Source organism: Mustelus asterias, chromosome 26, assembly GCF_964213995.1.
Source record: "Mustelus asterias chromosome 26, sMusAst1.hap1.1, whole genome shotgun sequence".
In the NCBI taxonomy this organism is placed as follows: Eukaryota; Metazoa; Chordata; class Chondrichthyes; order Carcharhiniformes; family Triakidae; genus Mustelus; species Mustelus asterias.
This window is the reverse complement of record NC_135826.1, coordinates 30,880,881-30,892,982: the sequence shown is the minus strand read 5'-3', so window position 1 is coordinate 30,892,982 and position 12,102 is coordinate 30,880,881. Positions and strand designations below refer to the sequence as shown.

At 39.6% G+C, this 12,102-nt stretch overlaps 1 protein-coding gene across 16 annotated transcripts in view; it reads right to left on the bottom strand.

Annotated features, from left to right (window-relative positions):
• The window catches only part of LOC144479547 (transcription factor E2-alpha-like), a 126,645-nt gene that overhangs the window by 19,915 nt on the left and 94,628 nt on the right, over window positions 1–12,102 (bottom strand). For 8 of the 16 annotated variants that reach the window (XM_078198385.1, XM_078198374.1, XM_078198376.1 and 5 more), the window contains exons 11-15: window positions 8,379–8,526; window positions 5,332–5,396; window positions 5,019–5,097; window positions 4,275–4,348; window positions 999–1,202 (exon numbers count right to left, since the gene is read on the bottom strand). In XM_078198385.1, coding sequence (XP_078054511.1) covers window positions 999–1,202; window positions 4,275–4,348; window positions 5,019–5,097; window positions 5,332–5,396; window positions 8,379–8,526 — 570 coding nt within the window. Of the gene's footprint in view, window positions 1–998; window positions 1,206–4,274; window positions 4,349–5,018; window positions 5,098–5,331; window positions 5,397–8,378; window positions 8,527–12,102 lie in introns of all 16 variants that reach the window. The other 8 variants (XM_078198373.1, XM_078198375.1, XM_078198377.1 and 5 more) reach the window with 1 other exon arrangement.

The window sequence follows — 12,102 nt, the reverse complement described above, 5'->3', positions numbered from 1 at the left end:
CACAACACCAGGTTAAAGTCCAACAGGTTTATTTGGCAGCACAAGCTTTCGGAGTCTCAGGCTCCTTCGTCAGGTTTGTTCAGGTGAAGAAGGAGCCAGAGACTCCGAAAGCTAGTGCTGCCAAATAAACCTGTTGGACTTTAACCTGGTGTTGTGAGACTTCTTACACTCACTTCTCCCAGGGTTTTTGCATCCTTTTGAGTTTGCGCTTTTTGTAAGGGCACGTGGGACCTTTGCCTTCTGCTCCGAGTCCTGCACGTGGGCCTGACCAACATAAAAAAACCACGCATGTGCGGCTCTTTCCCAGCCGGCACGTGCGCGGGAGGCCCAAGATTCTTCGGGTCTTGGAGATACCAACCAGAGAGCTGATGACGAAGGTTAGTTTAATTACATGAATTTTGAATAACTAAATCATTTCGCAGCACGCTTGGGGGGATCTTCACAGCACACCGGTTGGGAACCACTGCTCGTAGTCGATTGTGGTTCTAATTATTCATGTCTCAACCGAATGACAACACAAAGTTCAAAACAGAAGAAACAAAGAAGTTGCTTTCAAAAACGATCTGCAAGATCTTTCACGTTTTCAATTTAACTGCCAAATTTAGAAAATCAAGCAGCAACCCAAGAGCATTTCCTTCTGAACACTGCTACAGACAGATAGAATCCAAGGACAAGGCTTTCACTGCAACATAGGCCAGTGGAACAGCTCAGTGGGTCTCGGGAGAGAAATGTCTTAAGGGATATTCTCCCCGATTCACCTGTTTGGAAGCTGATCTTTCTTGTACATAGGGGGTCAGGGAGGATCAAAAGAAAAGTTAACAGGTGAATTTTTGCTGAAAATCAGTTCTATATAACAATTTTAAAATGGAACTAATCTAATTTTTGCACTTTTTAAAAATTAAATGACTTGGATGAAGAATTAACCTTCAAGTCCTATTGGTTATAAAGTCTCACCTGGAATAGATAGTGATTGTTAGCATTATTACAACAACTCTCACCATAGAATGCCTGTTGGCTGACATCAGCACTGGGGGTGTAAATCCTGGGCCTATACCTCCAACTGGGCCATTGTGCGATGGTCCTATTAATACGTGCAAGTCACCATGGCTACCAGGCATGGCAGTTGCTGACCCAACAGCATGACTTCGCAGCACGTGGATAGCATCGTCCAGTCGGTCTAGTCGATCTTCCATTTTACTCTGCTGCTTGGAAAGAAATTAAGTGCTCAAAGTTTTTTTTTTTAAAAAGTAAAACATCAATCGCAGAACACAGCTTAATTTTACTTCAACATTTGCAAAGAATTTGGCAGCGATAAATGATCAAATATTTCACTTAATTGAAATGCAAGATTTAAGGAATTTTGTAATCATTCCATTACTACTGATGTACAAGTTCATTTCCTACTTAGCGCCGGCTATATCTGAAGAGTACCTCACTGATTTGCAAAGTGATTTGGGAGATTGAGGTTGTGAAAAATACTATACGAATAAAAGTTCTTTCCATCATTCCAATGATCGTAATAAAACAGGAAAAACAATGCTTTTGCTCAGGGCTAGGATTTCCACCTTGAAATCATGCTAGTTTTTGTGTGGGGATCATGGAGAAGAGGGCAGAAGTTAGTTGAGTTTTTCTTCCTCTGCTCCCAAGTTAGTTTATCCAGTAGAATGTGGTACAAAGTTAAAATGGTTGTGCCAGTCACCGTATGGAACTGTACGTGCAAATGAAAATTTCAAGAAATTCAAAACACTCAGAACTATCCTCAGGAGGGAGTAAGGCAAACAATTAAAAATAAATATTTTTAAAAAGCTCCTTTAACGGATGACAAGAACTTCACATCAGATTGCAGAATTGTATTTTATGAATGGGGTTATGATATTGCTCGCGAAACTTGGGATGATATTTGAAGCTTCAGCACAATAATCTTTTTACGTTTCCTTATGTACAGCATAGGAGATAAAGATACCAATAATTGGGTGAAACCACAATGCCATTTAAGCAAAAGTATGTATTTTGGGTGCACTTAAGTATTCAGAATTATGCAGGTAATGTGCTCCCAGAGCAGCTGTCAGCTTGTTAGTCCCATATCTGACAGGAACACAAGAGGGAATGCCAAAGAAGGGGCCTGCAATATGGAAACAGGATAATGGCCAGGAGAGTTGCTGACCTTAACTGGCAAACAGAGAATTTCGACTCCTTTTCAGTAAAAGCACTGCTGGGCGAGGTGGAAGCTAAACAGGTTTGAAGGTCCCCAGTTTGATTCCTGCTGAGCTATCCAGTCTCAGCTGGAGCAACTTCTGAGCCTCCAGGCCAAGACAAAAATCTAAACTTGCCATACAGAATAGAAACCTAGGTAGGCACCAGAAGGCTGCTAGCACCTGTGGACCTATATTCCAGCAAATGACAGTGCCTTTAGAAGCAAAGAAAATAGGATTAAATAGTGTTCCTTTCCCAACTACAAAGAAAGTTCACTGGCAAGATAGATCAAGTTTGGCTTGTTGACAATTTTTAGATCAGGCTGTTTAAAAGCAAGATCCTCATGCGAGGAACCACTTCCTTCACTTCAAAGCAAATACAAAATCATGATAGACACTAAGTACCCACCAGTAGGTTTTATATTACTGAGTTGACATCTTTCACAAACATATAAAGACTTTTATTAACATGAATTGGTTTTGCAAGATAGAAACTCCTGAAGGCAGAGTAGCAAAATGTGAAAATATTTAAGAATTAAAGGAGGAACAATAAATACAACAGAACTTAAATCCCCCCACCCAAGCTAACAAAGATCTATCACGAGTAAAAACAGGCTTTCATGAAGCGGAGTTCCATTTGCTCGTTAGATTTCCTTCAATCCAATTTAGCCAACATTGCAAAGCACAGGATACTCAAGTGACAAGAGGTTAACACAACTTGTTTCACATTTCACTCATGAAAAGGTACAGCATGTCTGAGTACTTGATAAAATGGTGGGCATCAAGCAGAAAACGAAACGTCAAGAAAGGAGCAGGGGCTATGGTGAAAGCACACAAAAGAAATAGGTTTTAAAACATGTGAAAACAGGAAAGGAGGTGGTTAAGATGAACGACTTTAAGGTGCAGTTCTTTGGGGCAGGGGGGAGGATACAGCCCAAGGAACAGTGTGATGTAGAAGAAACAACCAATGCTTATTTTTCATTCTGAGTGCAAAACATCATTCATCCAAGGTCCACACAATAGACATTATAGAGGCATGGTGGAGCCTGGAAGTGGATAGTTTTGAGCAGGAGGCTCTGATAACTCAACCAAATATAGGAAGCTAATGGAGCTTGGAAAGGAAAGGATGTAGAAGATATTGTATTCTTGGAGATAGACTGCAGTTTATGGAGGATAAAGGCAAGAGGCCAGCAAAGAGGGCATTTAAGAAGGCAAGCAATGAGGTGACAAAGTTTGGGCTAGTGCATCAAAAGCAGAAAGCAGCAAGGTTGAATGAAGGACATATTTTGGAGATGATAGAAACATGCGTAGAAGGAAGCTCAGGTCAGGGCCAAGCTGGGCATTGCACCTCTGTGCTAAGCATGAGATGGTAGCTTGGGAGATCGCAGGAAACCCATCATAGTGCCTCTGGGTTGCTGGTTGGAACCCAAGTGAATGGCTTCAGTTTTACCATCATCATTTTGAAGGGGAAGGGTTATAAAATTGTAATAGGATTCAAATGAACAGATACGATTTTCTTTACTGGGGAATCCAGAACAAGGGCACACAATCTTAAAATTAGATCTAGGATACTTGGGTCTGAAAGTGAGAAGCATGTATTCTACATACAGTATTGGAAATCTGGAGCTCTATTCCCCAAAACACTAAACATTTTCTAGACTAATAGATTAAGGGTGTGAAGGGATGTGGTGCAAAAGGTGGGTAAATAAATGGTGTACACAAATCATTGATTTAACTGAACAACAGAACTCACTCAAATGGGCCACCCACTTCAATGGCTCTCTCATGGAAAGGAGCAGGTGACAATTGCAGAATAATAATACATGCCACAAAACCAAGTTATCGCAAAAGAAATTTATGTAGAAATTTGTTTTACTGCTCAGTGCACAGTCAACAGGAGTTCAATTAAAAACTTAGACTGAACATAAACCTCATGCTGACAAAAATACCAGACCATCTTCCCCCCCCCCAAATAATTACTTTTGCGTGGGTCTTTAATGAATGTACAGAAATGAATTAAAATTGATGCTGCCTAGATTATAATTTGCAAATTGAAGTATGAAGGAAGTATGAAAATCCTACCAGGTTATGTACTGTCCCTTCATAATTCGGCGATAATGCACCTTGGCCTCCAGATCTAGACCACTGACCTGTACCTATAAAATGACAATGAAAATCAGTGAAGCTGTGTTTTATTCAATGTCAATTAAACAATCTTTTAAAAAATCCAGTTTGATTAATTCTCATTGGATCCACTCCCAAACCCGAGAACTTTCAACGACTGCACTACGTTATATTCCCAACCAGCACCTCAAACATTCACTCCTTCCACCACCAGCACACAAATGGTTGCAGGGCATTCCATCTACAAGATGCACTGTAGCAACAGCCAAGGCTTTTTTGACAGCACCTTCTAAACCTACAATTTCTACCACGTAGAAGAACAGTCTCATGCACCATCCAGATTTGGTAACATATCACTGCTTTAGGTCAAAATCCTCAAAAGCCCTCCCGAACAGCACTGTGGGAGTGCTATTTCCACATGGTTTGCAGCATTCACCATTTTCTCAAAGACAATTAGGGAGATTAAATGGTGGCCTTGCCAATGCACCCACATCCCATGAATGAAGAAACGTATCCCATTTTATATCATTGTTGCAATTTTAGTTTTGAACACTGGATGGTGCAATAGTACCATCATGCTCAAACATAATGGAACAGCAGTATATACACATTTGCAACTCAATAATTTGGACAGGTGCTAACCTTAACATTGCTGAAAATGAATGTGAATCTCAAACCATGGGAAAAACAAAGCATACATACCTGCAATTGCCTGTGGGGACCCAACTGGTGTTGATGGATTTGAATGGAAGTTATTGCTGGTGTGATCTGGTGAATAGATCTGGAAAATAGGATGAGGCCCAAAATGAAGTTATTCTTTTCTAATACAAAGACTATTCACTTAAGAAGCGGAATTCACACTCAGCACTGGTACCTGAAACGTTGTCGATAAACATTCCAAACGTTCTAAATTTGGCTGCATACGTAATTCTAATCCGGCAATAAGCTGGGTTCATGTTAATTAAAGACTGCAAATTAAATCCTTATTTTAAAATGACTTATTATGCAAGCTTACCGAGGCTAGAGCCTTTCCCAGTGCATCACAGGTTTGTGGGCTGCCAGCTGAGCTTCCTCTGTTAGCTAAAACCAGAATAGATACATTAACAGGAAACCCAGCAGGTAAATACAGTAAATATTTTATGTTAAGATAACACATGCATCTGAAACTCAGATAAACCACACCAATCCTGTATTGTTAAAAAAAACAATTACACAGAAACATGCATTTATTAAACAAAGGCCTTCTCTTTTATTTCTTAAACACTGGGGTATCCAATACATAAATAATATTTGCATATCTAAATGTGGCAAACAAGAATGTAGCAGTTAATTTTGCTAAGCAAACTTAAAATGATGGGCAACATCTTGTGTTTAAATGACATTTTAAAATGGCATTTTCTATTACAAGGAGGGAAAAACAAATGCATTTGTGCCTACAGTTACAAACAGATGGAGTAGTTAGATCAGATATATTGTTTTAGTTTTAAAACCAGGGCACCACAACCTGCACTAAGTTAGGACATCATAGAAGCTTACTTTCAAGTGATGCAAAATCTGATCAACATACTATTCTTAAATGTTATGCTGATCCTGTGACTAGTCTTTAATTCACATCCGTGCTCCACTGCTCAAAACTTTAAAAAAGTGATCAGTGCTTTTCAGCACCTTAGAAAAATGCCTGGTTATGCAATGTTACTAAAACTATTGCCCCTAAAAGTAATGCAACCCAGAATATAACAAGTACCCAGCTTTAAAGACCTCCACATGCATTACAAGGTAACAACCAACAAATGAGATCTCCTGAGATTATGGCCTAGATTTTTTGGTCAGCTGCGATGCAGCAGCATCACTGCTAACCTCAAAGAAAGCTTCCCGCAAAGATCTAGCCATCTTTGTGACATGGATTTCCCCTTTCCCTGACAACAGTTGAATTCTTTAGCAGCAGACAGTAAGTAGCTTAAGCATCCAGTCACAGTGAAGCCTAAAGCACATTATCTCACTTCTAATTTAAATTTTCAGATAATGAAATAAATGATTGGATTAAGGTAGGAACTAAAATAAGTAAACATTTAAAAATATTTTAAACATGTGGATTAAAAAAAAAATACAATAATGGAGAAATCTGACATTCCACGAATATAAAATTGACTTTTCATGATGCAATTGAGCATTTTGGCAGTAATCATGAAATTAGTGTGCTGTTAAAAACCTAGTTACACCTCTTCCAACAAGGCGTAACGTTTTCCCAAGGGGTTTTTTTTGGCAAGACCAACAGGATAAGAATGGAAGTCCTTATCAATACATAGATAAACCATTAATTGCAGTCAGGGCTGGTGTGCGTGTGTACGTGATTGTGAGGCACCTCAACAGTGCCCTCCTCGTAGGGGTGGGTGTAGAATCACTGACAGTGTCATCCGGATTTCAACTTTGTGTGCACTTGCAAATTCCTGGAGTTTCTGTCAATTTCAATAGGGTAATGAGTCCAAGCCTGGACAATTTTGGCCATTGCAGAGTCCAGACCATTGCGTTGTCCCATAAACAGTATTACATATAATCTGGAAGTACTCAGCTATTAAATCAATCTTCAGAGTGTTCTAATCCTACCTGTGACCGATTCTTTACACGTGGGTTCAATGTTTTTACTTTATAGTGAACTAGGTTGAGCATTAAAACCAAAGAATGCCTATCCTTTAAAGCGCTTCAAACTAATATAATCCCTCCCAACTCTCAGCTATGGGCCTTTTGGTAATTTCATGCTGTGATATCCAGCAGGAGCAGTGCAGCACTGGAATAGTTAAGAGATAGATATTAGCATACTGTACTACTTCAGATTCAAAAACTAAAAGTTTAAAGGAACATTTCAATATCACAAAGCACATTCTGCGCATGTGTAAAATGCAATCAAAAACTAGAGTTAAGGCAACAGAAAAAATCTCAAGGAAGAACCAATTAGTTTCAGACTCAGGGGGACCACATTTACTAAGTGGTGATCAGACAGATTGTTAAGGGGATGCAGGAAAAGCAACTCCATACACTGTTGTACTGTGTGCAACTCATTTTAGCAAGTTAAGTTATGTCAAATACCACAGTAGACAGTACAGTTTATATGTCAAATAAAATAAATCCAGCTTGGACACCAGATTTAATGGCCAGATTAACTTGGGTTGATTTTTAACCTTTTGTTTCAACAAAATACATGAAATAATTAGTTGAAAGTGAGACACCAAATGAAAACAACATGAAGCAGAATTTGGAGAGAGCTTTTTGTTCTACTCGTGAACTGTCCAAGAAAGCATCTTTATTCACTGGTCTGAATTTAATGCAATTCTGAGAATTTTTCAATTACCAAATTCTCAGGAGAGAATTAGTATTACATTTGGCACAAAAATTCAATTCTCCAAAAACTACCCATAGAAAGTAAGTAGAAATACTGAAACTTGGAGGACTTTCCAATTGTTGAGGGGACAAAGAAATACAATGATCTAGGCCTCAACAGTCAGTGTAATACAAAAACGATCACGACATTAACTTGACAATGGAAGTTTCAACTCCTCAAATGATACATACATAGACAAAACACACGCCAAAAAGCACTGTTAGAATCATAGAATCCCTACGGTGCAGAAGGTCATTCGACCCATCGGGTCTGCACCGACTCTCCGACAGGGTACCATGCCCAGACCCTATCCTCCTAACCCCCACATATTTACCCTGCTGATCCATCCACCGCCCTTCCCACCCAACCTTCACATCTTGGGACACTAACGGGCAAATTAGCATGGCCAATCCACCCAAGCTGCACAGCTTTGGACTGTGGGAGGAAACTGGAGCATCCAGAGGAAATGCAGACATGGGGAGAACGTGCGAACTCCACAAAGACAGTCACCCAAGGTTGGAATTGAATCTAGGTCCCTGGCACTGTGAAGCAGCAGTGATAACCACTGTGCCACCATACCGCTATTAAGTTCTTAGGATCCCTACTTTCTCTCAAAATATGGACAACAACGTGTACTTCACAGAGCAAAAGAGTGCTGTAATTTTGCATTAAAAAGCTATACATACTCATGATGGTTTCTGACCCGCTGATTGGGGGTGTGTGAGATGAGACGCCGTATGCAGCCGAACCTGCATTATTGGAACAGTGGAAACCAGACATAGAAGGAAGACTTCCATTAACTTCTGTTGATGGCACACTGTGTATTGGATAGTTCTGCAAGAGAAGAACGTAGTGGCACAAAGCTCATTCACCAATTTTCTAAATGCTGAAGATACATTGGTCATAGTTCAAGTGCCTAGAATAAGTTAACTTTAAAACCTGGATTTATCACTGAATTAAAAGTTAGTGTTAGGCATAGGGCATAATCAACCATAGCACGATGCTCTTAAATTGTTTTATCTGTTTGGATCATAAGTTTTGCACTTTGAATTTGGCTAGGATGTGCATGAAATGCGTGAGAGAGAGCGAGCGAGACACAGACGCACACTCTAGGCAAGCCAACCACCAATGGCAGATTTTCCTCTCCAAGGCGGCCAGAAAGCCTTGCTTCCAGCCAACCAGCAGAATTTCCAATACCAGGGAGAGAGAGAGAGAGAGAAAGAAACATGACTTTTCCGTCTCCTATCCACATCCTTCTGAACTAAAACTGAAAATGAATCCTTAGATTTTTCTGGGGAGGAATCACCTGACTTTGACTTGTCAATCAATCTTCCCTCGCACAATGCAGGGTCATAAAAGATCACAAAAACAAAACCCCATTTAACAGACAGCCGATACCACAATGAAAACAAATGGCCTGCTTGTAAACTGCAGAGAACATGATTTTTAAAATAAATTCTTAAAGGTACACTATTAGACAAGTACAATTAATTACTCTACCCTCCTTATCCGACTTACTACTCTTATCTCAATCTCAAACACAATGGATAAAAGGGTTGATCACAAAACCTATATTGGTTCAAGACTTTCCCCATATGCCACATTTAGAAATCTAATAAGCAAAGGATGCAACCCAATAAATTAGTATATGTTCATGCATACAATCTCTACCCCTCAACAAAAAAAAATGAAATTTGATTTCTTTCAAGAGACATAGGAACTATGTAATGTTTAAAAAGTTGAAAGGATGGCTGAAAGAAAGAACAGGTTCACACCCATACTTCCTAATGCAGGTTTCTAATCTCAATCAGGCCATCTTTGACAAATGTCAAGCAGAAGGAACTGCTTCCTTACGGAATGAGGCATGAAAGTGTGTGTGTCTGGCCCTCCTAGTGAGGTTACTAGCAGTACGTCACCAAGTGGCAGTGATGCAAGTCTTTGAAGAGGCGACAAACAAATGCATGCAACAAGACAACTTCAGGAGTTGAAGAAAACACAACAAAAACACACGAGTATTTCCAAACATTATGCCACTAATGTTTCAACAATGACAGACCAGTGTTGTAAATTAGAATGAAATCCAATGCTTCATTTATGGATCCTCGCATCTGACCTTTAGCAACTGAACAAATATGGCTCACATCAAATACTCAATATTTTGGCTTCAACTGCACATTTGACTGCCATCTTAGATTTTGAATACTACTTATAAAATGTATTTGCAGAGACACTACCAAGAAAGCAAATTACAACCAATATCTTCTATACAAGCACTATACTTCATTTTTTTTTAGTAGGAAAGGTAGAGTTTTAGGAGGCCGTTTGCACCTTTGACAATAAGTTGCTTCCACATCCTACTTGGTTAGGATGTGCAAGGAGTCTGCGTGAAATGCAAAACTTGTGAAAGCTGCACACCAAATTCAGGAATTTAAAAAAAATAAGTAACCCACTGCATATAATTATAGGAACTTGGGCGGACAATGTTAAATGGATGTGGGCCCTGATTATAAACAATCACAAAAGCTGAACATGCCCCTTGAGCGACTGACAGGTTTCAAGTACATGTAGTCATTAGGGGTTGTTACGTCTCCATTTATTCTGGCCCATGGTTATAAATTGAGCTATGAACTTGTACAAGAGCCGTAATGTGGCCACAAGTCGCTTTATATAATTAACAGCCTGAAACACAACTCAAAGCAAAATAGCTAATCCAATTTGAAGGAAAATAATAAAATTTGTGTCTGTTTTTCCAAAACACTGCCAGTTCCTACACTTTGAAATGTAGGGACACGACCACGATACTTCTTCTGCAGATGATTTTAAAAAAGTAACTGTACACAATGTAAGCTCGTTAGCCTCAAAATTCCTAGTCTGCTCTTAAAAGCTGCGTGCTTCTGTAATGCATGTGGAGCGAGGAAGCACGGTTTCAATATAAATTGCTCGAGGAGTCTTTACTCTGCTAAGTAATTGTTTATGGGAAGGCGATGGCTCAGTGGTATTATCACTGGACTATTAATCCAGAAACTCGGCTAATGTTCAGGGGACCCGGGTTCAAATCCCACTACAGCAGGTGGTAGAATTGGAATTCAATGAAAAATATCTGGAATTAAGAATCTGATGACCATGAAACCATTGTTGATTGTTGTCAAAACCATCTGGTTCACTAATGTCCTTTAGGGAAGGAAATCTGCCACCCTTGTCTGGTCTGGCCTACATGTGACTCCAGAGCCACAGCAATGTGGTCGACTCTCAACTGCCCTCAGGTAATTAGGGATGAACAATAAATGCTGGCCAGATAGCGATGCCCATGCCCCACGAATGAAAAGAAAATTAGGTGGCAATTTCAGGATCGCTTCTTTACTCGAAAGGCATAGAAACTAGAAGCAGGAGGAGAGCATTCAGCCCTTCACGCCTGCTCCACCATTCATTCTGGCCATGGCCGATCATCAAATTCAATACCCTGATCCCAAGACAGGAAATCTGGAACTCTTCTCCCTCCCAAAAAGCAGATGATGCTAGCTCAATTGAAAAACTCAAAACGGAGATTGATAGATTACATGTATTATAAGGCAAGCAATATGGTACTAAGGTGGATAAATGTGGTTAAGATTCAGATTAGCCATCATTTAAGCAAATCGTGTAACTGGCTCAAGGGGCCAATGAAACTTAACAGACTACATGGAATAACTTTTTAGTTATTCACGAGGAACTTGGTTGAGACATGACTGTCATGCCAAGAAAGAAAAAACAGATCTATATCATTCTGGCTACTTATCAATTTAAAAAAAAATAATGGACAAAGACTTGACACTGACTGAACCCACGACTAAGGTATTTCTAGTCTTCAGAAAATCTCCACAACTTCATTATCTTTAAAGAGGTGCTAATATTAATGACCCATAACATGAAAGTGGTCAAATTCAGCACTAATTAGGAGTGTCACTCAGATATGAGGGTTCTTATGGGGAACATGTTCATTCAGTACAGGAATGTTCCTGGGAGGTTGAGGTACATTGTTACATATGGCTCAAAGATTCTTACTTTTCATCTGGCCAAATTATATCTGACCTCTGAATGCTTGATGTAACTTTCCATGCCTCAGATAGGAAATGGGTTGCATTGTCCAATACATCACGCTGAGTGCAAAATGTACCTTTTGTACTTGATATTTTTAGGTGATGGAAAATTTAAATTTCTCTACTGACAGACAGATTTAGATTCCCCCCCCCCATATCGTTTGGAGACCTGACACATAAGCAAAGACACTGGGGAAAAAGAAAAAAAAGTTAACAGGCTTTTCAATCACTAATGCTGATCCAGATCAGTCAACAATTTTGGAAATACAGTAGTGGCTACATGCTGTGTCTATATCGCCTAAGCTGCTCATTTCAGTCTTTCAACTTGCCATAA